General features: G+C 35.3%; 1 protein-coding gene and 1 pseudogene across 24 annotated transcripts in view; one reads left to right on the top strand and one right to left on the bottom strand.

Annotated features, from left to right (window-relative positions):
• Nucleotides 1-25,846, bottom strand: part of RFX3 (regulatory factor X3) — a 322,024-nt gene that overhangs the window by 246,456 nt on the left and 49,722 nt on the right. For 2 of the 24 annotated variants that reach the window (XM_063609890.1, XM_063609884.1), the window contains one exon: nt 9,397-9,450. The exons of 21 other annotated variants lie outside the window; for them this stretch is intronic. In XM_063609890.1, the coding sequence (XP_063465960.1) occupies nt 9,397-9,400 (4 nt within the window). In that variant the 5' untranslated portion in view covers nt 9,401-9,450. Of the gene's footprint in view, nt 1-9,396; nt 9,451-25,846 lie in introns of those variants that run through there. One more of the 24 variants, XM_063609888.1, reaches the window with a different exon arrangement.
• LOC134731396 (uncharacterized) lies at nt 9,603-10,296 on the top strand (annotated as a pseudogene).

The following is a 25,846-nucleotide window of genomic DNA, read 5'->3' as shown; positions in this document are numbered from 1 at the left end:
GTATACTTCTACTTCATTGAATTTATCATAGCTGCAATTTACATTTACTCGTGTAATTACTTGGTTAATGTCTGCCTTTTCCATCAGACTGTCAATGCCATAAAGAGTAAAAAGGAGGTCAGTTTTTCTGTTTTTAGTCACTATTATATCCCCAATGTTTGGCACAATTTTCAGCCTGCTAGTAGATACATAATTTAAAAGCTGAGCAAATATAGAACTAGGTTAATTCTTTCAGCCTTAAGAATCTGAAAAGTTATTATTCTAATAATTTCTCTACACACACAAAAGTTATGTTAGGAAACCATTCTGATTCTTCAGAATACTTTTTATAATAAAGTTCCCAGATACTTCTTAAAACCTGGAAACCATATATGAATACAATGGTATCTTCTGATCAGTACACAGACTGCACTTCCCCATTCCAAGTACTTTACTTCTATTAAAACAGTCTACACTTGTGTTTTAGTTTGTGCTGACAGAGCAATACTTGAGGCTAGGTAATTTACAAAGAACAAAAACTTATATCTGACAATCCTTGGCTGATATAAGTCAAGGTGTGGGCAGATTAGGTTGTCTGGTGAGGGCTGCATCCTCCAGAATAGAGGAAATCTGTGTCCTCACATGGCAGAAGGCAGAAGAGCAAGCTCCTCAAGGCTATGTAAAGCTGTTTTTATAGGGGTCTTACTCCCATTCACAAGGGATGGAGCCCTCATGACCTTATGACCGGTCCCACGCTCGAATAGTATCACATTGACCCTTAAGTTTCTACATCTCACTTTTGGAGGAGACACATTCAAACCATGGCACTGTGGGACATGGCAGTGACAGTTAAACCACAACTTCCCAGGTCTCTTCATATGAATTTCTTTTAAAACATATCCACTTGATTCGTGGCTAGTGTGATAATTTGACAAACCTATATGCAAAATTTTACATTAATCATTATTACAGACCATCTTAGTTTCAGCTAATCATTTCAGATGGCTAAGCTTTTTTCAATCCTGATTCCCTCATCCAAACTATTAGCTTTTGCTCCCAGCTTTATGTGATATGCAAATGTGATGTGCCTGTTTAATCCAAGTCCATGATAAAAATGATTAATAGAACAAAGTGAAAAAAACGGCCACGTCATGTCACTAGAAATACCTTTCTCCAAGCTGACATCAATTCATTCATCAAATTATTTCAACCATCCGTTAATTTACCTGGCCCAATAACCTAACTCCTAATTCGGCCATCTATTAAATATTTCATAAACATGAAATATTTCAGACACTGTCTGAAACCTTGCTAAATCAACTTACTCCACCTACATGGGGGAAAAAAAGTCACATGTTTAACAAGACACACTCCTAGTGAGCCCACGTGGTCCCTAGAGGACTGCTCAAGTCCTCACAAGTCATCTGTCTAATCATCAGTTAAAGAACTGTCCCAAGGGCCAGGCGCGGTGGCTCATGCCTGTAGTCCCAGCACTTTGGGAGGCTGAGGTGGGTGGATCATGAGGTCGAGATCGAGACGATCCTGGCCAACATGGTGAAACCCCGTCTCTACTACAAAAATTAGCTGGGCATGGTGGTATGCACCTGTAATCCCAGCTACTTGGGAGGCTAAGGCAGGAGAATAGCTTGAACCTGGGAGGCTGCAGTTGCTGTGAGGCGAGATCGCACCACTGCGCTCCAGCCTGGCAACAGGGTGAGACTCCGTCTCAAAAAAAGAAAGAAAGAAAGAAAAGAATTGTCCCAAGGATAAAAACAAAACCTACTAATCTTAAAATAGGAAAATTCTACCTTTTCCTCCCTTTTATGAAAATAAACACAGTATCTGCATGATCTTTAGTTTTCTGGCATCTCTGTTACTGGTCATAATGGTTCAAAGATTACCTAACCATTCATATTTGCAAGTCATTTAATCCTAAGACATTAACTAGTTGAGAGCAAAAAAAGTGCTTTCTCATCATTGCTTTACCTTTCTTAACTTCAATTGCCTTGCCACTGTCATTAGTCTTCTTTACTGAATTTGAGTATCATTTTCTTTTGATAGAGAAATTAAAAACCCAGGAGTTCCATAACTCTGCTTTCACTCCACTATCCAGTATTTGCATCTGTCCCAACCAGTAGTTTATTCTTTATTATTTTTTTTCATAATCTGAACATGTCCCAGTACTTAGTATCTTTATAAGCCTTAATTCATTTTAGGATTCAGCTTCCTGTATGCCATTTTCTCAGTGTTATAAGACAATGTATTTGTGTCCCAACCTTTTCTTACTTATGAGAATCATTTTTGCTTATATGGTCAGTATTTCACTTTAAGGAACCCCACACACTTCATTCATTCAATGAATCTTTTACTGATTGCCATCTATACGCAATTCACCCAACTATAGAGTAAAGAATACAAAGATACCTGAGATCTATCTGGTCTTCAAGGAATCTAGACAGAAATATAGACTGCTAGGTAGAATTGTAGGCTTCTATATTCCCAAGATAAAAATAAGTGCTGTGTGAGCACAGTACAGAGCAACTAGCTCAAGCATGAAATAGCTGCTTAAGTCTTCATCAAGGAAATGACATCTGAGTTGAGTCGTGAGGAAGCAGTCATTAGAAGACTGGAAGTATCCTAGGGAACAGCATGTGCAAAGGCATGGCAATATAAAAAATGACATTGTTTTCATACAGGAATGATGGGCTTCATGCAGCTAGGATTCAAGGTGCATGAAGTGTAATTCCAAGAGATAACTTAAAAATATGGGGTCAGTTATAAAAAAGGCCTTGTAATGTAAAGTCACTGATACATAGAATAAATAAAACGAAGCAAGTGATCTCTACAGAATACTGTACAGCAGTTAGGAGTAGCAATCCAGATGTATGCCAATGATATAGACAGATCTTTAAAACAATGCTGAGGTCAAAATAAATAATGTCTAGAGCATAACACAAGGAATGCAAATTTAAAATACAGGCACGTCCAGTATTTGTCTGCACACAAAATAAATCTACATGTCTTACAAGCACACATACAAATAAAAGGATTCAGATCAGAAACATCAGAATTTACCTATGGAGTAGAAGAGTAATGGAGGTGGGAAATAGAAACAAAGTGATTTTTTTTTAAAGCACGTATACACCTGTTTTATGACCCCCGAAGTCTGTATGTTTTCCTATAGGTGACAAAGGTTTTAAAGTCTGGGAATGGGAAAATCTAATGTAGCTTTTAGGAATAAAGTTTGGCACAGTATAAAGAATACAGTCCTGTAGTTGTACTTTCTTCTGGAGTCAGTGAACATGGGTTCATTACCCTTTTTCTATACATGCTTAATAGATCTTTATTATTCTGTAAGAAAAGGCTAAGTATAAGACTAAGCTACCAATAAGTAAAGATGGATGTAGAAACTTTGGCAGTAGAATAAAGTGAAGACAAGAGCTGACAGAGAATAAGTAGTTACAGACAAAAGCAGCATCTTAAAACTCAAATTTGATTATCTGCCAAGAATAGTATTGAAAACATTCCTGCATTGCCATAGACACTGAATCAAATAAATGCTAAGAATTTCACCAAATTGAAGATCTGTTCATTTTCTTATAAGTGTGCCAAAGGGAGAGCAATGAGAAATTAAAACAATGCCCGTCTGAGTATGTCTTGGGAGCTCAGAGTAAAGATCTCTGGAATAAACTCATACGTGCCCTATAACTTGAGAGATGAATCTTGCATTACACCAAGAACTGCTTCATCTGTACAAACAGACTTTCTATAGAACTGTAACTGAACACTACAGGCAATGAGCCAACACTTTTAAATTTCATCAAGCTCTAGTGCCAGGTGACAACTGTTTGCTGTGACATGATTTATGCAACACATTTCATCTAGTTATCTCAGAATCAAAGGAATTTTACCAAAGGGTTCTCATTCAGATAAACAGGAAGAATTTCTACCCCAATCACATCTGTGAAAAGTGGAAGACACGTGGTAAGTTTCAGGACAAGATCCCACTGATTAAATTCTGAGAATAAAGGACTAGAAAACATAAAATTGGCGCACTTACTGGGCACTCCTCTATTATGAAGACACTGTTTTACATTTGGATGCAGTGAGCTAACTAAAAAGTGACCCGAATCAAAATAAATTTTATGAATAATAAGTGAAAGTATACATAATACATAACAATACTTATTTATATAACTTTACATTTCCATAGACACACTCATGAGAGTCAGAATTTTTTGTTTTGCTCTTCCCTTTTTGTTCTGTGCTTCAGTAATTTCATGGGGATTCTTTTCCTTCTCAATCTTCTCTTGAATTATCACTTCAGCCCCTAGTTATCTCATCCTACTACATTCTTATCCATTTTACTCAGAATAAGTTATAGTTTGATAGAAGGTAGAATTTAAAAGAGGACATCTTCCAATAATAACTCTAATACAATTTCATTTTGAAAGTATTTTACCTAAAGAAGGTTATCTATGTTATCCATGGATGGTGAGAGTATGGGCGTAGTTGCTTTCCTCTTCGTAATGTATGTGTTGCTTTTGTAATCGAGGAAAGGGGTTTTAAATAATGATATAGTGACATGATGGAGAAAAAAAAACTTTATTATAACAAATGTTCAACTTCAAAAGATGGTTGGTTACATATCAAAGGCCCCTAGTCTGGCATCTTTCTCTTGCCTTCTACCATTACTCTGGCTTACAACCCAGCTTAGATATGAATACACAAATTCATCAGCTTTATTGTAGGGAATGTGACAAATTGGACGATGGAAGGCAGGGGTCAATAAAACCTAAAGTTACATAACAGGTACTTAGAAAAGATACTAAATCTATTCTGGGCTCTACGAATTAAATTATATGTTACTAAAATGCTCAATTTTCTTATGAGATGCAAATTAAATCAACACCAATTTAAGAACACAAATCCTCTTGCACCTCAATCTATGCATGGATGAAACTAAATAATCTAATATTTTACAACATCACATAATAGATTTAATATTATTTTTAAAAAGTCCTTGTTCCATAAAAAAATCATCACCCTATTTGCCCAGTTTTCCTCTACCTTATAATCATCAAATAAGATAAACCAACATTTCAAAAAATATAATTTTCAATGTTCAATTTTACTTTCCTTAGCTCTAAACTTGAAACTGATAAACTCAGTCATTGTAAAACCTTATTCATGTCACTTAGTTCATTTTGATCTACTTTAAATGAAGCAGGATTTCACAGACTCTCAGAGCTAGTACCTTACCTCCCTTAATCCTATCCCAACCCCACCCCGGGCTTTGGTAGTTAAAGGCTACACATGACCACTATCAAAAAAAAAAGCTTCAAAACACTGTACTATTTTCTTGCCATTTCCAAGTATACATGCTTCTATTTCTACAGTGAGAAAAGACAATGCTTCCCTAATCACTTAACCAATTTCCTAACAACATATTATTTTTATTATATGTGTAACAGAGAACTATAAATGCCTCTCAATACTTCTCCTGTAGTCTTACTCTAATGTATTTAGTGTTCTCACAGATTATTTTTCTTATAAGATGACAAGTTATCACAATTTATAAAATCTGGTAGTTTTGGTACGTTTTAACATCCATCGCTGAGATTTACTATTTCTTATTTCTCATTAATATTTATTTAAAATATTTACTTAATATCAATAATATTTATCTAAACTAGATAGACAAAATACATGTAGCAAATGTTTATAAAGCTCTTCACAAGGTTAAGATTCTAATATTTTTAAATACATAAGACAGCAACAAACTATTTTCATGACATAAAAATATAAATTGAGTTTCATGTTTGTCACCCAATAAAGTTCACCATTTTTATTCATTTAATCCAACTTCCCAATCATCCAAAACAATTTTAACAGATACCGTGTTAGATGGTAGACAGCATTTGTCATCCTGATCCTAAAGTTCACAGAATGTGCTTTGGATGAAAATAGAACAGTTTTAACAGCAACATGTAAAAAGTCATCCAACGAGGTCAAATCAGTGACTAAGCAATCTAAATACATCTATCAGTTTTCTCATCTAAATGGGATACAATTTAAGAACTACTGCATGTTCAAGGAATAGTTTCTTGCCACAAAGAACTGTTAGTAGAACAATATTATGCTAGAAAAAGAATTTTTTTTAATTTAATGCAACATAACAATTACCACTGACAAGTTGTTAAGCTGAAATATAAACAAAGTATGACTTAATGAGAATGTACAAGAGACTTCACAAAATGTTTACATGAACAAAAACAAAATAATTTAAGTATTAACATCTCTGTGAATATATTTTCATATATCATATCCATGGCTTATTGATATTAAATTAATATCCAACACTGTTAAATTTTAATTTGCATATCAATTTTTACAAATGCCTATATAAGCATACCTACATAAGCTATTTTATTTTGTTTTACTTTTTGTTTTTACATACAAATAATCATTTGGAGAACATCTGAAAGGGAGAACACACCCTTTAATACATATTAAAATATTTCTTATTTCAATCACAAGAAATAAGTTGTTTGAGTGCTACAAGTGAACTTTTGTGTTTTCCAATTCATAATCAAGTTGGGGTTTACTCCTCCTGAAAATAAAAGAGGGAACATTCCCCAACTCATTTTATGAGGCCAGTGTTACCCTGTTTAAAAAAGAAAAAAGTGACAAACATACTACAAGAAAATTTAACTACAGACCAATATCCCTTAGGAAGACAAATAACAAAGTATCTGTAACAAAATCCTATCAAACCCAGCAACATACATATAAACAGATAATGACAAAATGGGATTTATCCCAGAATTCAAGGTTGCTTTATCATTAGAATATCAATCAGGATATTTCACCAGATTAACAGACTAAAAGAAAAAGTATAAGGTCATCTCAATTTAACATTCACTCATAAATAACCCTCAGCAAACTGGGAATTGAAGGGAATTTCCTCAGCCTAATAAAAGGCATCCAGAAAGAAACTATAGCTAACATCATACTTAATAGGGAAGGACTGAATATTTTCTTTCTAATATAAGAGGGCAAGGATATCGTCCCTCCCCATTTTTACTCAACACTGTAGGTCCTAACCAATGCAATAAAGTAAGAAAGATTAATAAAAGGCACACAAATTAGAAAAGTAGTAAAAACTGCCTTTATTTGCAGACAGCATGATTGTCTATGTAGAACATTTTTAAGAGTTTACCAAAAATTAAATAAAGCTATTAGAAATAGTGCATTTAGTAACATTACAATGTTAAAAGGTCAAAATAGAAAAAGTGTACCATACTTCAATACTAGTCATATTGTATTTCAATACTAGCATTGCTAATATTGCATTGCTGGCATTACAATAGCAGGTGATGTCACTTATAATAGTATTAAATATATAATGGGAATAAACTTAACAAAAAATACATGCAAGAATTATCCACTAAAAACTGCAAGACACCGGTAAGAGAAATTAAAGACCTAAGTAAAGAAAGAGACATATCATGTTCGTGAATCATAACACCCAATATTGTTTAATATATTAATTTTCTTGAAACAGATCTATAGAGTCAACGCAATTCCAGTCAAAATCCCAGTGGGCTTTTAAGAATGTATATGAAAACATAGAGGATGTAAAGTAACCAAAACAATTTTGAAACACAAGGGAAAGTGGGAGGACTTATATATTACTTAACTGTAAGACTATGAGCTACAATAATCAAGAAAATAGGGTATTGTCATAAAGATAGTAATTAAAAAATAGAATGGAAAAAACCCACACATATATATGGTCAACTGATTTTTCAACGAAAACGTTAAGGTAATTAAATGGAAAAATTATTGTCTTTTTCAACAAATGGAACTGGAACAATCACATACCCATTTGGAAAGATACAGCACCTCATATCATATACAATAATTAACTCAAAATGTATCATAAGCCTAAAAATGAGATTATAAGCTACTAGAAGAACATACAAGGCAATCTAAATGATATTCGTTTAGATAAAAATCTTTAGCACTCCACAAAAAGCACAAAGGAAAAAATCAATAAATTGGGCTTCATCAAAATTAAAGACTTACTCTTTGAAAAGGCACACTTAAGAAAATGAAAGCACAAGCCTACAGACTTGGAAAAAAAAAATTGGAAAACATATCTCTGATAAAGGACTTGTATCCGGAATATGTAAATATATATACAGAACTCAATAAGAAGGAAACAAAGAACTGTTTTTTTAAAACTAGGGGCTGGGCACTGGGGCTTATGCTTATAATCCCAACACTTTGGGAGGCCAAGGCAGGAGGATCGTTTGAGCCTAGGAGTTCAAGACCAGCCTGGGCAACATAGGGAGACCCCAGTATCTACAAAAAGTTAAAAAAATTAGCCAGGCCTGGAGGTACACGCCTACGGTCCCAGCTCCTCAGAGGGTGAGGTGGGAGGATTGTTTGGGCCTGGGAAGTCAAGGCTGCAGGGAGCTGTGATCATGCCACTGCACTCCTGCCTTCATAAATAAAAATGCAAATAAAAAATAGGGAAATGGTTTGGACACTTTACATAAGAATACATGCAAATGACCAAAAAATACATGAAAAAATGCTCAAAATATTAATCATTTTAGTGAAATACAAACTAATGTAACTGTAATGAGTTACCATTACACCTTCATTAGAATGATAGCTAAAATAAAAAGAACTGTTAATACCAAGTGTTGACAAGGATGTAGAGCAACTGGCAGGGATGCAAAATGGTACAGTCACTTTGGAAAACAGTTTGGCAGTTACTTAGAAAAGTTAAAACATACCCTTATCATATGACTCAGCAATCGCTTCGTACACATTTGTCCGAGTAAAATAAAAACATATGTCCATAAAAACACTTATATTGCATGACAGTGTCTGTATAACTGTTTTATTCATAATAGATAAACCCTGAAAAAGAAAAATTCCATCAAATAGTTACCAGAATAACTAAATTGCGGTATAGCCACACAGTAAACTACCACTCAGCAATAAAAAGGAACAAACTGCTGATACATATACAGGTAAAATCTAAAAGAGGCCAGGTGCAAAAACTACATACTGCATGATTCCATTTATATAAAATTCTAGAAGGAGCAAAATTGTAGTACTATAAAGTAGAACTGTGGTTGCCAGGAGCAATGAGATGGGGTAAAGGATTGACTACAAAAGGGCAGGAACAAACTTTTGGGGGTGAAGGAAATGATCCATATTTGGTTGTAATGGTGGAACACAATTGTATACATCCGCCACAACTCATCAAATTGTACATTTAAAATTGCTGAATTATACTGTAAGTAAATTACGTCCCAATAAAGCTGATTTAACAAATAAAAGCAATTAAATATATGTTGAAGACTTTTACACTGGTGGGAATGTTTGATAACTTACCCATCCAAGAAACAGTTCCAATTTGTTAGATTTGAACAGGTAAAAATGTAAATACTAAAAAAAAAAAAAAAAAAAAAATTCAAAAGGTATCGGTGGAGAAGTAAGCATCTCTCTCACCCCTATGACTTCTACGCCTTTTACCACTTAATTTATATTCACAAGGCAACAATATTGGTATATAAGGACCTGTTCCTAATTAAGGTATCTATACGTTAAAGGGGTGCTTTATTAAAATAGAAGAATCACTAACTCATAACAATATGCAGGTCATTCTTTTCAGAGGGGAACCTTCCCCAAAGCCCTTGAAATCTGAATTCTTTACCCCTATAAATCAAGAGTATCAGTAGTCTGACAGCATCTTAGTATCTCACTTCTAACAACCTGCCAATCCTTGTTCTAATATCTTGTGACAAATATAAACCATTTCTTATATGTTAATCTGTTTTGCTTTTTTTCTTTTTTTGAAACAGAGTCTCACTCTGTTTCCCAGGCTGGAATGCAGTAGCATGATCTCAGCTCACCACAACCTCCGCCTCCCGAGTTCAAGTGATTCTCCTGCCTCAGCCTCCTTAGTAGCTGGGATTACAGGCATACACCACCATGCTCAGCTAACTTTTTTTTGTTTCTTTGTATTTTTAGTAGAGACAGGGTCTCACCATGTTATCCAGCCAGGTCTTGAACTCCCAACCTTAGGTGATCCACCTGCCTCAGCCTCCCAAAGTACTGAGATTACAAGCGTGAGCCACTACACTTGGCCCATATGTTAATCTGGATATATTACAAGTTCAATGAAAATATCCTTAAAGAGTTAACTACAAAAATCAAAGCTATTATTCTTATTCTACAGGAGTTTACAGTATACAAAGAAGAGAAGGTATACAAACAGGGCATTTTTATTAATAATACAAGATACTATATATCTCAAAATAGAGCAGTGAGTGGTAAAGATAGTAAGTATTGCTATGGTGAAAAAAAGAAAAAGCAAAAGTGGACTGAAAGGAGATGGGGGAACTTGACTATTCCTAAAAATCAGGATTTGAAAAAAAAAGCGAAGGACAGGATTCTTAGCAGGGCAAAGAACAGAACAATGACGTAGCTGTGACCATATGAACAACATTTCCAGTGGTCAGAGTAGAGACAACATATTTGAGTTGGAAAATAAGAGAGAAATACAAGATTGGAAGTACAGAATTTATTCAAACAGCATTTATTAAGTACCTATTATATGCCATGCATAGTACAGAAATGAGCTGTTTGAAAAGAAATTCCAGACTAAGAAATTTTGTCTTTTTACTCTGTAGCAGGAAAATAGAGTTCTGAAGAACTCATGGCAATTTCATATAACATTATTTTAACCAATCTTGGCAACAAATAATTTTAAATAATAGAAAAACAGAGACTCAGGAAGGTGTATGTATATGCTTAAGGTCATATAGCCAAAATCAAAGCAAAAATCCCACATCTTCCTATTCCTAGCTCCATGCTCCTTGTCTTGCTCTACTGGCTATATCCTTTAGTCCTTTTCATTTTCTCAAGCAAATAATAAATTATTAAAAGAAAAAAACGTGATGCAATAAAAGCAATGTTTTAGTCAAATGCATATGACTAGGTTGTACGGGCTGAATTAAAAGATAAAGAACATGGAAAAAATGAAATCTATTAGTGTAGGTTGGCACAAAAGTAATTATGGCTTTTGCCAATTACTTTTGCACTAACCTAAAGTTACTGTAATAATCTAGGAATTGGTGGTAGCAGTAGGAATGGAAGCCATTGGATACGAGACTTTGTATAAAAAGATTCAATTAGATGTCTTATTTGAAAATACCAAGAGATTCATAGATAACTAGGTGATTAGTAAGTACAGCCACTGATAAAATGTAAATGTCAAGAAATTAGTCTATTTTATTGGGGAAATCATCTACTGTGGTCAAATTATTGCCCAAAGTCAAACATATTAGATCAAACATTTTATAAGTTTCTATCCCTGAAACAGAATAATCCAGTTTACTGCCATCCTTGGATCTGTTATTTACAAATACTTATCATTTTCTGTCTAGACTTAAAGCCTAGACACCACCCTCTATCCAACCCCCAGAGGTATTCATATGCACAAAGCCCAGTAAGAGTTTATGCCCACTTCCTGGAAACCTCTAAGAGAGAGCTGATATACCTAAATCTAAAGAATTATATATATATATATATATATATACACACACACGTGTGTGTGTGTGTGAATGTGTGTGTGTGTGTACGTGTGTGTGTGTGTGTGTGTAGTTAAGTCTACCACTGAGCCAAGGCTTTCTTTCAGGGCATCAGGATTATTTGTCAGTCGTAAATAAATGACTAATCTCTATATCATACATTAAGGCTTGCAACTGAGAAAGTATTTTAAAACCTACATAAAGATGAATCTATCTTCCCTCTTACATGAAAATTATTTCTCAAGGAAAGGTTATATTCATAACTTCTAAGGTCCTGAAGAATTCCATTCACTTATGATATTAATTTATTAATGAAAATACTGGACTAGTAGCTCTTTAATAATTATAAATCAAGACATCCAACAGAATAACTAGTCTTCAAAAGAGGATAACAAAGAGGGTGAGGACCAAAGAAGAAAGAGCTAAACCCAAGTAAAAGCATATGCAGCCTGGAATGGAAAGAACAGAGGGCAATGCTGCTCTTTGCAATGGCCAGTAGAGGCTGCCAGTGTACAAGCACACACAGGGCTTCCCCTCCCTGCCTCCCACAGACACAGAGTTGTCAACAAAATAAGAAACATTTCCATGGCATAATATGAAGCCCAGCACTCTAGGCTCATCACAGAGCATCATGCAGCAGCAATCACCAAGTGTCCTTTCAACCATGGCTTCTGGGTATGTGTCATGGGAACAAAAGAAAGCCAGAATGTTTTTTGAGTACTTTTGAAAGATGATCGCATTTAGCCACTGTCTGACCAAAAGAAACCACCAATCCTATGTGATTACCTTTCCAGAAATGATACCTCAAGTTTTACAGACATGTAAAAATGGGTATTTTCCATGAAAGATAACTCAATTTAGGGCCTTCAAAATCCTTATTTGAAAAGATGTATTACTCGGCTTCTTCAAATACAGTGAATTGTTACAGCTAATGGAAATTTTCAGTTACTTAGTACAGAGACATAATTTGATCTAAAATTTGTAAGTATCATTCTTAAATTACAAATACTAACATACTTAAAAGGAATGTATTGATATTTGGCAGTCAGGTGAGATTCTGTCCATCTGTGCCCCTCACCCAGAGCCAAAAACACAAAGACACTCAAGTACACCAAGTGGCAATCACTTTTTAAAATTCATTTCATGAATCTGCTCTACAATTTTAAGAATTATGTATCTGGCCCTTTTTGAGCTCCACAACACTGCTATTTCTTGTAGAGAGAAACTTTGCTGTCAATCACTGCTCCCTTTTGCCACGCAAATATGTGCTGCAGCTTTCACTTGTCACTCCTATTACATGTAATGTAGGCAGCTTAGCACTAAATCAATTTAAGGAACTGCAGGAGTTAAATACATACATTATTATTATGATGACAGAAAAGGCAATGAATGTCTTGCAGCTCCATTTGCTTTCTTCGTTAAGAAAGAAAAAGCTAATTATCTGCAGCTGTCAACCATGAAGACCTAGACCTATTTAAGTCATTAGCCTTGGACAACTGAAAATATTTCTCAGATTTTTACCCGATTGTTTTCTTTTTGAAAAAAAAAAAGAAAAACCACATACTTTCATTACAAAATATTAAACATTCTAAAGGGCAATGTAAAAACAAGTTGAAAAATGTAAAACTACATACTTGTATCCCTTTTCAAAACCAATTCATTTAATATTTTTTAAAACTGCCTGTCAGTTTTTCGTAATACCCACTCTCTAATTAGTGGTAGCCAAAATTTAGAAAAATGCAAAGGATCTCCACATAAATTCATTAAAAAAAATTCAAGTGAAAGCCTAGACTATTCGTTACAATGAAACTATGTTACAGATGATCAAGGGATAAATTCTGTTCATTTATTTAACAAAAAGAGAAAGAAAGAAATACATGTCCAAAGTTGAACTGCTGCAAAAAGACAGAAAATGCACACTGAATTTGTGTTCAGTGTAGGAACACAAATATGTTATGCTTCTGTGTTCATATACTATTTCATATACATTATTTTCTTTACCTACCAATCTTCTATTTTCTAGCCTAGAACCATTAGAATCTAGAACTAAATACCTGGTTTTGAATTTTCTTTTTTCAAATTTAAGGATCAACTTGGGTATTTTTCCAGGACACCCAATAAGGATGAAAACAATATTTTCAATAAGTCAAAGATAAAGTCAATATATAAACTATGAAATCTCTCCATACTGTGTTCTAAAAAGTGCACAAAGGTCATTATTCTTGATTGTGAACATAAATTTTTTTTGCACTTGTTTTTACTGGGTCAATGATAAAATATTATTTTCCTATTATTTTCTTTGGAAGAGCTCTTCTCATGGGAATACACTTAAAACTGTTTTACAATTTCACATTAAAATACTGTCCAGTTAGCTTTCAAATAATTTTTTAGACACCAATATAGATAAATTCAACCGTACAAAATCAACAACGTAAGAAAAACATGACATGTGACCCAAAATAATTATAGTTTTGAAAATTATAGCTCATGTTGCAGTGAGCTGAGATCGCGCCACTGCACTCCAGCCTGGGCAACAGAGCGTGACTCCATCTCAAAAAAAAAAAAAAAAAAAAAAAAATTATAGCTCATGTGTAAGTCCCTAAACCAGCCTTAAGAAGGAAGCCTTTTCAAAGTACACCTGACCTACAACTCCAAGATGCTGATTTGCCACAAGCACCCCTGCAATATTCAGGGATCACTATTGTAATCCCCAGTCTCAAATGTGTTAGAAACAAGAAAGAGAAGGTCAAGAACCATTAGTATAAATAGCATAAAAATCAAACACATCTCAGATCCAAAGGATGATATGTAAAAATGGACAGCCAGTCAGGTTTAAGTACAGACACAGACATAGCCTATGTGGTAGGTTAAAACAACAATGGTAGGTTAAAACAACAACAACAAAAACAGTATAGTTATGTGGGCACAAAATACTAAGTAAATATTTCACTGTCACAAACTAGTAACTGACAGGAGCAAGATTCCATCTCAACTTGTCACAACAAAGCCCAGATTCGTTTTTTTTTTTTTTTTTGAGACGGAGTCTTGCTCTGTCACCCAGGCTGGAGTGCAGTGGTGCGATCTTGCCTCACTACAAGCTCCGCCTGCCGGGTTCATGCCATTATCCTGCCTTAGCCTCCCGAGTAGCTGGGCCTACAGGCGCCCGCCACCACAACCCGGCTAATTTTTTGTATTTTTTTTTTTTTTTAGTAGAGACAGGATTTCACCATGTTAGGAAGGATGGTCTCAATCTCCTGACCTCGTGATCCGCCCGCCTCAGCCTCCCAAAGTGCTGGGATTACAGGCGGTGAGCCACTGTACCCGGCCAAAGCCCAAATTCTCCTCACAGCCCGATACTATCTCCAGAGTTCTTCTCTGACATGGCTTTACATTTTCAGAAACCTGTATCTATTGTGATTGAGACAGTTGCTATCCTTTACAACTGATGATGCTGGTGAGATGTTATCATCTATGCATATAAACAGAGCACAATTGACAAAAGTATTAGGAGGTGATCCTTGTCTTAAAATGAGCAGGATAAGATAGATGACCTTGGAAGGGTTCTTCTAGCATTCTAACATTCTATGAGTAGTTTATCTTATTAAGATGTTTGGGAACAGATAAAAAATCTCTGGCTATTTCTTTTCTAACTTTCTGAAATCTGTTCAAGATAATAACTCCTACCCCATCACTATTTTACAAAAATTTAAATATAGTATCTACATTAATGTAACTCTCACAAATCTGTGATGTCGATTATTTTATACAGATGAGAGTACTGAAATTCAAAAAGATTGTGGTGCCTTGGCCCAAAGCACCAAATTACTAAACAGCAGAGCAATTCTAAAGGCAAATCTGTTCCACTCACAGCTAAGGACATTTACCCTTATATATATTAGATGCTTCCATAATAACAGCATCCATTTGTACATCACTGTACCTTTGTCACCTGTTCCCTAACTTTGTCCTCAGAACAACCCTGCAATAAAACAAGGCAAGTAATATCATTCTGGCATCGTTTTACAAATAACTGAGTCTTGGAGAATTTAAATCACTTGCTCAAGGATCCTTACAGAGTAATGGTAAAGCCAAGTCTCAGAGGTCTCCTAACTCCAAGTCTAGTGTTTCTTTTGTCACTATATCTGACTGTCAATTACAAGTTTGGCTTCAACATATCTTTGAAACATTTCTATGCCTACCCTGCTTAAACGTGTCTTTCTAAGTGTGAAATTCATTAAGTATAATTGAACTCATAAAAGCATTGTTTATGCTTATGTGTGGCATAACTTATGTTCCCAATATAGAATTACGTTTAAAATATATCTGTCTAAGACTTTTAAGAAAATTCTCACCCAGATTTTGAATGATCAAGAATAAGGTGGCTAGTTATTAGAAAAAATCCTCCTTAAATCCCAGCAAGGGGGAAAAAGGGATGCCTAATTTGGGAGTTTGTTGAATTATAAATTGGCCTTTTCCTTACATCCAATTTATAGAACAGACAGTAGTACTGCCTAGAATTGTCTTCACTTCTTCAGAACCTTTCTACCAAATGCACTGCGACTACTGAATGATCTTATTTAGTAAACCAGCTTATTGCCCCTTCATTAGGTCCTAATCTAAATTATAGTATAAAGACATAAGGTTTTCTACTCGTGGCTGACTTATGATAAACAGCACTGGCTGGCCATGTGGCCTGATGAGGTCCTGGGACACAGAAGCGTCTTTTTTTGGACTTTATCAGTCTTAGGGCAGGCAATTTATTTTGGGCCAGAAAAATAAAATATAATCTTAGGCCATCTGGTTCTGTAACACACTGTATTTGTTTAGAAAGGTCACTGTTGTCAAGTTATTGAATGTTATCTCTGGAATTGACAGGAAGAGGGAAGTTTTTGAAAGAAGGCCAAGAATATTAAAGCACCGGATATTAAGGTGTAAAGCAGTATTTAAAAGCTTGGGCTTTAGTGTTAAACAGACCACATTTCAAATCCTAGCTCTACCACTTACTACTTAAATGACCTTGGGTAAGTCACTTTCTTTCTTAATTCGATTTTCCCCATCTATAAAATCTAGATAACACACCCTAGTGAGATATTGTAATGAGAAAATGATGTAATACATATATGTCACTAGCTCATAGTTATCATTCAAAATTTATGTAATAATTATTTTCAGTATAATTTTTGTTCTAATTTTTGTTTTGATTGAAACCAAAATTTTCATTACTTTTATAAACACTTCTCCAGACAGCAAAGTATAATTCCAATACAGAATCACAATTTATACTATACAAAAGATATGGATTTAGAGCCTATCCCTAACAAAAACTTCAATCTATCTTAAGGATTTAAGCAACATTCATTTCTTTGTTAAATCAGATACGTGGCAACTATTACTTTGTCAGTGAAATGACTGAGTTACTATGTCAGTGAAGAATGAATACTAGGCTTATCAAATCCCTATCTGAACAACTTCAGGGGGACTAATACTGCTGTTTTATTGGACAACTGTTACAGTATTCTGATGTTGCTATGCAATAGTTATTTTCTGCACATTATGTAGTTTTCTATTAATGTTGCACAGCAGTACTATGACCCAACTATTGCAGTAACAAGATGATCCAGACTTGACTTAGACAGGCTATTCAGGCCCTTTCGTGAGATTAGCAATGTGGTTAAAAATACACTAAAAATTAAAACACTCATAAAAGAGTAGCTCAATCAAAACTCCACCTAGAATGTTGCTGAAAAGCAACAGTTTTGATTCAGCAGGCCAGAGTCTGGATCGACTTATATAACCCTTAAGGATCTCAATGGTAGGCAAACACTTCACCTGGGGAATTATCTGCACACATAATTGGATTTCCCAAATCAAAGTAGGCACTATAAGCCAGGGCAAAAGCTGCAGTCTTAGGCTAGAGAAGAAGATTTCCATCTGTTTTCTACTTCAAGTATTAGCTGCAACAGAGTTTTCCCTTTGGTGTCATAATAACAGGCACGTATTTTTCATATGAACCTCTGGGTTCTCTTATTTCTCCACAATGTTGACCTAAGAGATCTGAAAATCATTAAAAACATATTTCTAACTCTGGGGTCTAGCCAAGAAGACTACCTACAGACTAACACAAGTCTAAAACATGCATATTGAATTCGGGATTATAAAGATAAATGGATCCAAGAAATTTACAAGCCTATATAGAATAATAAACATGAGAAGCTCTCTTGATCGAGCTTCACTTACCCAGCTTGCTATGTAAACCCACATTGTTCCACTTCCTCTTTAACCATACTGACAGATGTCCACAGAATACTGAAAACTCACAGCCTGCAGAAGTCTCTCTAGCATGCCCCTCAACACTTCTGCTCCCAACTGCTGAGCTGTATATTCACCCAGAACAATATTTGTTCCAAAACCTCAACAGGGGAGTTTTATTGTTATTGTAATTAGCTAATTTAATTAAGTATCACATAAACCATAAAAGCAAAAATAAAAGGTCTTGTGTCTTTAAAAACTAAGTCAAACGCATTGAAAAGACTTGATAAAGGCAAGTCACTACAAAACACTGCTGTTGAAATAGTCAAAGATAAGAGAAATATTTTTAAAACTGGGAAAAATAATAAAATATAGAATATAATGTTTCTCAAAATGTAGCATGGAAGCCAAGCATAGAATACTGAGCCCCACCTTCCATAGTTTCTGATTCAGTAAGTCTGGAGTAAAACCAAAGAATTTGCATGCTATGAAATTCCCATGATGCTGAGGCTGCTGGGCTTAGAACCACACTTTGAGAATCACTGCTCTGCAAGTGTCTCAATTTTTTAATCTATATTAAAGAAACACAGCATAAACTGGATATGATTTGTTATAGATGTAGATTTATATAAGACTTGCAGTTCCAATCAGCAAGCCTATATTGAAAAAAAGGCCCTTGGTCCTAGTCACAAAAACAGTCTATTTATACATTTTGCATACTTCAAGTTAAAATGTTAGTGAGAAGTATGCAGCACTTTTTATGACCTACTGTTTTAACTGACTTTTTCTATTAACAAACTACAAGAACCAATCTCATCAGAAAAGATCCCTTGTCAAATACAGACTATGAAAGTACCACTGAAGTTTCAAAGTTCCTTTACCTTCACCATTTGCAAGAAGGAAACTCCGTGATTGTCTCATTGGTTATGAGACTTCCCCAAAACACAAACTCATAGAAGCTCATAATATCAATGACGCTTTTAAAATTAAAGTTAAAAGGTTTAGTATCACTCTTTCCAATTTATAGATGAGATTACTGACTCAGAAGAAATATATCTAAAGGTAAGTCAGCCAACAAGTGGCAGCCAAGACTCTGAATACAGATTTGTCTCCAAAAACAGTGCTTATTTTCCCAAACCACAAAATATTGCAGTACAATCTTTAAAAGAATCAAAGACAGGTTTGCAACAATACATCATTAGAACCCTAATCAATCTAAATGTCTGCAAAACAGAAAATGACCAAACTAGCAGCCAGGTATGGTGGCTCATGCCTGTAATCTCAGCACTTTGGGAGGCCAAGGAGGGAGAATCACTTGAGGCAACCAAGAGTTGAAGACCAGCCCGGGCAACACAGGAAGATCCCATCTCCACAATAAGTAAAAAATTAGCTGGGTGTGGTGACACATGCCTGTAGTCCTAGCTACTCGGGAGGATGAGGCAGGAAGATTGCTTGAGCCCAGGTGATCGAGGCTGCAGTGAGCTATAACTGTGCCACTGCACTACCAGCCTGGGCAACAGAGCAAGACCCTGTCTCCAAAAAAAAAAAAAAAAAAAAAAAAAAGGAAAGAAAAAAAGGAAGGAAGGAAGGCTGCCAACCATAAACAGTTATAAACGGATGATTATAAGCATTATATCTTCATCTTGAACATTGTAGGGTCCAGCCCCACAGGGTCAGTGGGTTTTTCTCCCAGTGTGCAGACGAGAGATTGTAGAAATAAAGACACAAGACAAAGAGATAAAAGAAAAGACAGCTGGGCCCGGGGAACCACTACCACCAAGACGCAGAGACCGGTAGTGGCCCTGAATGCCAAGCTGTGCTGTTATTTATTGGATACAAGGCAAAAGGGGCAAGGTAAGGAGTATGAGTCATCCCCAATGACTGACAAGGTCATGTGAGTCACATGTCCACTAGACAGGGGCCCTTCCCTGCCTGGCAGCCGAGGCAGAGAGAGAGAGAGAGAGAGGACAGCTTACACTATTATTACTGCATATCGCATATATAGCGTATACAATAGCATACACTATTATTTCTGCATAATATTATGATATTATTTCTGCATATCAGAGACTTTTAGTACTTTCACTAATTTTGCTACTGCAGTCTAAAAGGCAGAGCCAGGTGTACAGGATGGAACATGAAAGCAGACTAGGAGCGTGACCACTGAAGCACAGCATCACAGGGAGACGGTTAGGCCTCCAGATAACTGCGGGCGGGCTTGATTGATGTCAGGCCCTCCACAAGAGGTGGAGTAGAGTCTTCTCTAAACTCCCCTGGGGAAAGGGAGACTCCCTTCCCAGTCTGCTAAGTAGCGGGTGTTTTCCCTTGGCACTGACGCTACCACTAGACCACGGTCGGCTTGGCAACAGGCGTCTTCCCAGACGCTGGCGTTACTGCTAGACCAAGGAGCCCTCTGGCGGCCCTGTCTAGGTGTGACGGAGGGCTCACTCTTGTCTTCTGGTCACTTCTCACTATGTCCCCTCAGCTCCTATCTCTGTATGGCCTGGTTTTTCCTAGGTTATGATTATACAGCAACGATTATTATAATATTGGCATAAAGAGTAATTGCTACAAATGATTAATGATACTCATATATAACATATATAATACATATACATATAATTCATATGATATTCATATATAATCATGTCTATGACCTAGATCTAGTATAACTCTTGTTGTTTTATGTCTTTTATTACACTGGAACGACTCGTGCCCTTGGTCTCTTGCCTTGGCATCTGGATGGCTTGCCGCCCACAGAACATGATCATAAACATCATCTATAAGCTGAAATTATTAAGTGCCAAGAGAGGATCATCAAATATAGGGCACTGGAAGGCAGCTAGTTTATCAGCATTGATGCAAAGTTTAGTATTTATGGACTGCTTGGAAACAGGGGAAGAGATGAGGGAGCTTAGTGACAGCAATCACCATTAAGATGATGCCATTAAATCAAGTCAATTTTAGAAACTAGAGGAAGAGACAAACAGCACCTTATCTCTGCCTTGTAAAGTAGTGATGCGTTCATGTTGTATTATAAATTCCAGAAGAGAACCATATCTGTAAAACTATGAAGGAATCCATCTTTTATGTATCATAAGCCCATCAATACAACTTTATAAGAATTGCTTTATTCAGCTGTGTTTTAAATAACTGGAGAAAAAAATGTTACAAACAAAAATGCATTTATATGTATTTTTATACATGTCTTTCATGATGCCTGTAGTTACCTTTAACCATTCCTCTTTATTTCTTCACACGGATTAAAATTTACCATTAAGTGTCCTTTCATTTCAACCTGAAAGACTTCCTTTAATATTTCTTAGAGTTTGTGCGAATCCTTTCAGTTTTTGTCTATTTGGAAATGTCTTAATTTCACTTTCAGTTTTGAAGAAAAGTTTAGCTAAATAGAGAATTACTGGTTGACAGTCTTTTTCTTTGAACGTTGAAAATGTCTTCCAGCCTCCAGGGTTTCTCATAAGTTAGCTATTAAGCCTATTGAGGATTCCTTGTAACAAGTCATTTTTCTCTTGCTACTTTCAAGATTTTTCTTTAAATTCAACTATGATGGGTCTAGGTATGGATCACTTTGGGCTTATTCAAGTTGGATTACAGTGAGCTTGAATGTGTAGCATAGATTAACATTTTTCAGCAAGTTTGGAAAGTTTTCTGCCATTATTTTTTTAAAATATTCTTTCTGCCTCTTTCTCATCTTCTGGGAATCCTATAATGTCCATGTTGGCACAACATTTAATGGAGTCACATAAGTCTTTTGAGACTGTTCATTTTTCTTTCTGATCCTCACATTGAATAATCTCTATTGACCTAACTTCAAGTTAAAAGATTCCTTCATTTGCCAATTTATATCTGTTGTTGCACTCCTCTAGTGAATTTTTCATTTCAGTTATTATACTTTTAGGCTCCAGAATTTCCTTGTTTTTTAATAATTTCTATCTTTATTGATACTCTTTCACTGGTGAAATACCATTCTGATACTTCCCTATAATTCTTTAGACATGGTTTCATTTAGTTCTTTGAATGTATTTGTAATAGCTAACTTAAAGACTATGAAGTCTAAAATCTAGGCTCCCACAGGGACTTTTTTTGTTAGTTTTTTATTATTCGTCTCTGTGTGTTATATTTCCTATTTCTTCGCATTTCTCAATTTTTGTTAAAACTGAACATTTTAGGTAATATATTTTAACAAATCTCATATCAGATTGCTCCACATTATTCCCCTAAATTTTTAAATCATCAGTGTGTTGTTTTTCTTGATGCTGCTTATTTAGTACTTTCATGAACTAATTTTACAGATCCTGTATTCCCTGTACTGTGTGGCCACCAAGTTCTCTGCTGAAACTTTTTTTTTTTTTTTTTTTTAGGATCGTGTTTTTATTTGTAAGCCTGGCTTCCTAGAAGTCATACCTGGACCAGTAAAATGTAGTAGTCAACCAATGATCATTTAAAAGATTTCCTTAAATGCTTTGCCTATATGTCTTCTACCCTTTGCCAAAGAAATCTTCATGAGAACTCATACCTTCAAACTTCAGGAAGCTTACAAATAGCACTGATTTTCACTTCCTGATTACACAGTGCCTCAAGATCAGTCAGAGGTGACATTCTCCTTTCCCAGGTCATTTCTGGGCATGTGTACAGACTTGCACATTGTACAGCCTTTTAAATACCCAGGAATATGCCAGAGCTTTCCAAAGTTCCCTATAGTTGGCTAGTTCTCCAGACTTTCCTTTTAAATTCCTGCCCAGCTTCTTCCTTTGCCTCAACTGAAATCACAGCCTTAGGCAGTTGACATTTTGCCAACAGTTTGCCATTGTTTCAGTAATGCCCTGGGGGTAAGCTTTTTCTTCCCCCAACTGAGCTGAGTTCAGAGTCAAATCAAATATCCAACCACTCTCTCAGAAAAGAGTTTTCCCAGGGAGCTGCAAGTTGGGACAAAATATTAACTATGCTCTGGGGATGGTGCCTTTAATGGAGCTCCAGAAGTGGTCAGCTCTCTCCATTGTCTGCAATACTGCCAGCTTTTGGCTACACCACTAAGCTGGAGAGAGGGACAAGAATAACCCCAAGTTAAAATATCACAGACCCCACTGGTCTTCCCAAGATTCACTAGTTTTCTCTTGGACAGATGATTTTCAATTCATACTCCTGCTTAATTGCCAGAATTCTAAAATGGCTGATTTTCATTATTTTACCCATATTTTTATTGTTGTATAGGGAGCACAAATTCACTGAGGCCCTCACTCCACCATCCTGGAAGTTGATCAAGTTCTGTAATACTCCGAATTTATAATTTTCAGGACAAAAAGATCTTAATCAAAAAAAAAAAACCCTCAGTTTGATTTTTTTTAAATATACTTAAAATTTTTAGATCACTGATTCTTATCTCTAATAGAAACTTATAAAAAAATCTGTATTTCAGTACGTAAATGAGAGTGAAACAGATCTGTGAGACAGGAAAAAATAAACTGCATAAACAATTTATCACATCTTTCCTGTTAACTAATATGTGAATCATCAAAAACAAAGGTGATTAACCGGTCTCAGAGCCACTCTCAGTCCTAAACGGCCTCTCAAATCTTTTGGGGACAACAGAAACAAGTAGAAGTGAGGAGGAAAGCCTAGTTCATCTTGTCTTACTTGGCTGACTGAGGCCAAAACCAACTATACTCTGATAGTAAGAAATTTTTTTAAAACTACAGAAAACTGGAAGTGGGAAATCAACAGAAAAGAAGAATCAGACACTTGACTTAGGAGGCAACCCTATCTCTTGAGATTTCTCTGAAGAGACTCAGAACAGAGATTGAGTTTACCTCAGATTCACCCAAGTATAGGCCAAAATCATGGGCTTCTGGAGGAGAAAAGAGTTGTTCATTACTATTTCTCTTTTGTTAGCTGGTACTGGCAAGCCAAGGAAAGACCAAAACTGTCAAGGTAGGCCAAGAAAAGTAAACATCTTTTAGCAAGGCTTTTATTTTCAAGAATATTGTCGCATATTTCTTTCGCTTTTCTATTGTTGTGTAACAAACCACCCCAAAACTTACTGGCACAAAACAACCACCATTTTATTTGGTCATAATTCTGCAATCTGAGCAGGGCTCAGCTAGGCAGTTCTTACACTCATCTTGCTGGTGGTCATTCATACTACTGCTTTCAGCCAGCAGATGAGAAATGAGATCAGCTAGGATACTAGCATGGCTGAGCATCTCTGTCCATGTCATCTCAGAAATACTCCCTCTCCATGTGGCCTCTTTTCCACTGGGTCTCTCTAGGAGAACAGTCAGATTTCTTACATGACGATCCTGTCTCTCAAAAACACAAAAGCATAAGTTGTCAGGCCTTTTTGCACCCAGACCTGGAAAAGCTTTAATTCCTTTGCATTCTCATTGTTAAAACAAGCTACAGGCCCAACCCAAACTGAAAGGAAAGTGACTTCACAAGAGCATGAATGCCACCGATGTAATAGACAACTAAAACATTCAGGCCAATGTTCAGATGACTGGAATGGACACAACCATAAGAAACTATAAAATGGCTAAAACTTGAAGACTGGGCAATTATAGTCAGATTCTGTTCCCTGTTCTTTCCCACAACAAGCGTCAATCTAGGTTCACCGGGAATCTTAATTATAAGTGGAACCTGTTAATCACTTAAAAGCCACATGACCTTAGACAAGTCAATTACTCTCTCTAAGCTTCAGCTGCTGTATCGTAAAACAGCAAAAATTACACATGCCCTGCCTGTCTTAGAGGAACGCTGTAGAATAAATAAGACAAGAGCTTTGAAAACTGTAAACTGCTATACAAATATAAGGAAATATTATGTACCTGACAGGATGGTAAGTATAATCAACCTAGCTAGGCTCCATTCTCCTCCCTATTAATAAAATTATAATCATCATCAATTACCCTATATGCTAAATTACTACCACAGCAATATTATATATAATAGCAAGCTAAAATTACATTATGTTTTGTTACTATGAAGAATAATAACACTAACTACAATTTATTGTTGTCCAATTATATGTCAGGTGCTGTTGGTTACTTTGGATAATCTATAACTAACCCTTACAATAACTCAATAAGGTAGATCCCGCATTTACAAATAAAGAAACTGACACTTGGCTACTTTAAGTAACCTGCCCATAGTTACACAGCTAGTAAATGAAAAATCCGTTCTTAGTATTTAATGCCTAATAGGCACTTGATAAATATTTGTTGGATAAATCAAAGAACAAATAAAGCCAAGGCTATCTGGCTTTAATGCAACATCATTCAACTATATCAAAGGATTTCTCTCTCACAATTCTTATTTTTATATACAGCTACTAAAACTGTAATCATAGCAAACACATCTAACTAACATGAACAATTTAACCTTCCACATCAAGAAAATAGTTTCCCATCTGAAAAGTACCTTTTTTAAAAAAAAATCTAATATTTAACCTATCTAATGAATTATTTTGAATTATAATGATCATGTTATAATGTGGGGACATCAACTGGAATAAAAAGCAAAAAAAAATTACATACAAAAATTACTAAAACAAAAAGAATCATATTTCTAATTTAAAAAATAGGTGCATTATGGATAACAAATTTCCATATCCTATAATATGAAGAGATCTTGAAATTTAAGAAGAAACTGCCCAACAGAAAAACAGATGGAAGATATAAATGGAAACTCAACAAAAGAAATATGAACAGCTAATGAATTCTTTGTATTTTTGTCATTAGTTATTGAAGAAATGCAAATCCAAATAGATTTTTTCAACTATTCGATTGCCAAAATAAAAAAAAATAAAATAAAAAGACTGATTATATCCAGTGTCAGAGAAAACAAAGAAACAAAACATTAAAGCATTATTGCTGGGCATATGAAATGGTACAACCTTTCTAGAGAACAATCTGATAATTGATAAAAATATTCTAAATGTACCCAGCATTTACTCAGCAATTCCATTCCTAGGAATTCATATAAAG

This window comes from Symphalangus syndactylus, chromosome 9, assembly GCF_028878055.3.
Source record: "Symphalangus syndactylus isolate Jambi chromosome 9, NHGRI_mSymSyn1-v2.1_pri, whole genome shotgun sequence".
Classification (NCBI taxonomy): domain Eukaryota; kingdom Metazoa; phylum Chordata; class Mammalia; order Primates; family Hylobatidae; genus Symphalangus; species Symphalangus syndactylus.
This window is presented reverse-complemented; position numbering and strand designations above follow the sequence as displayed.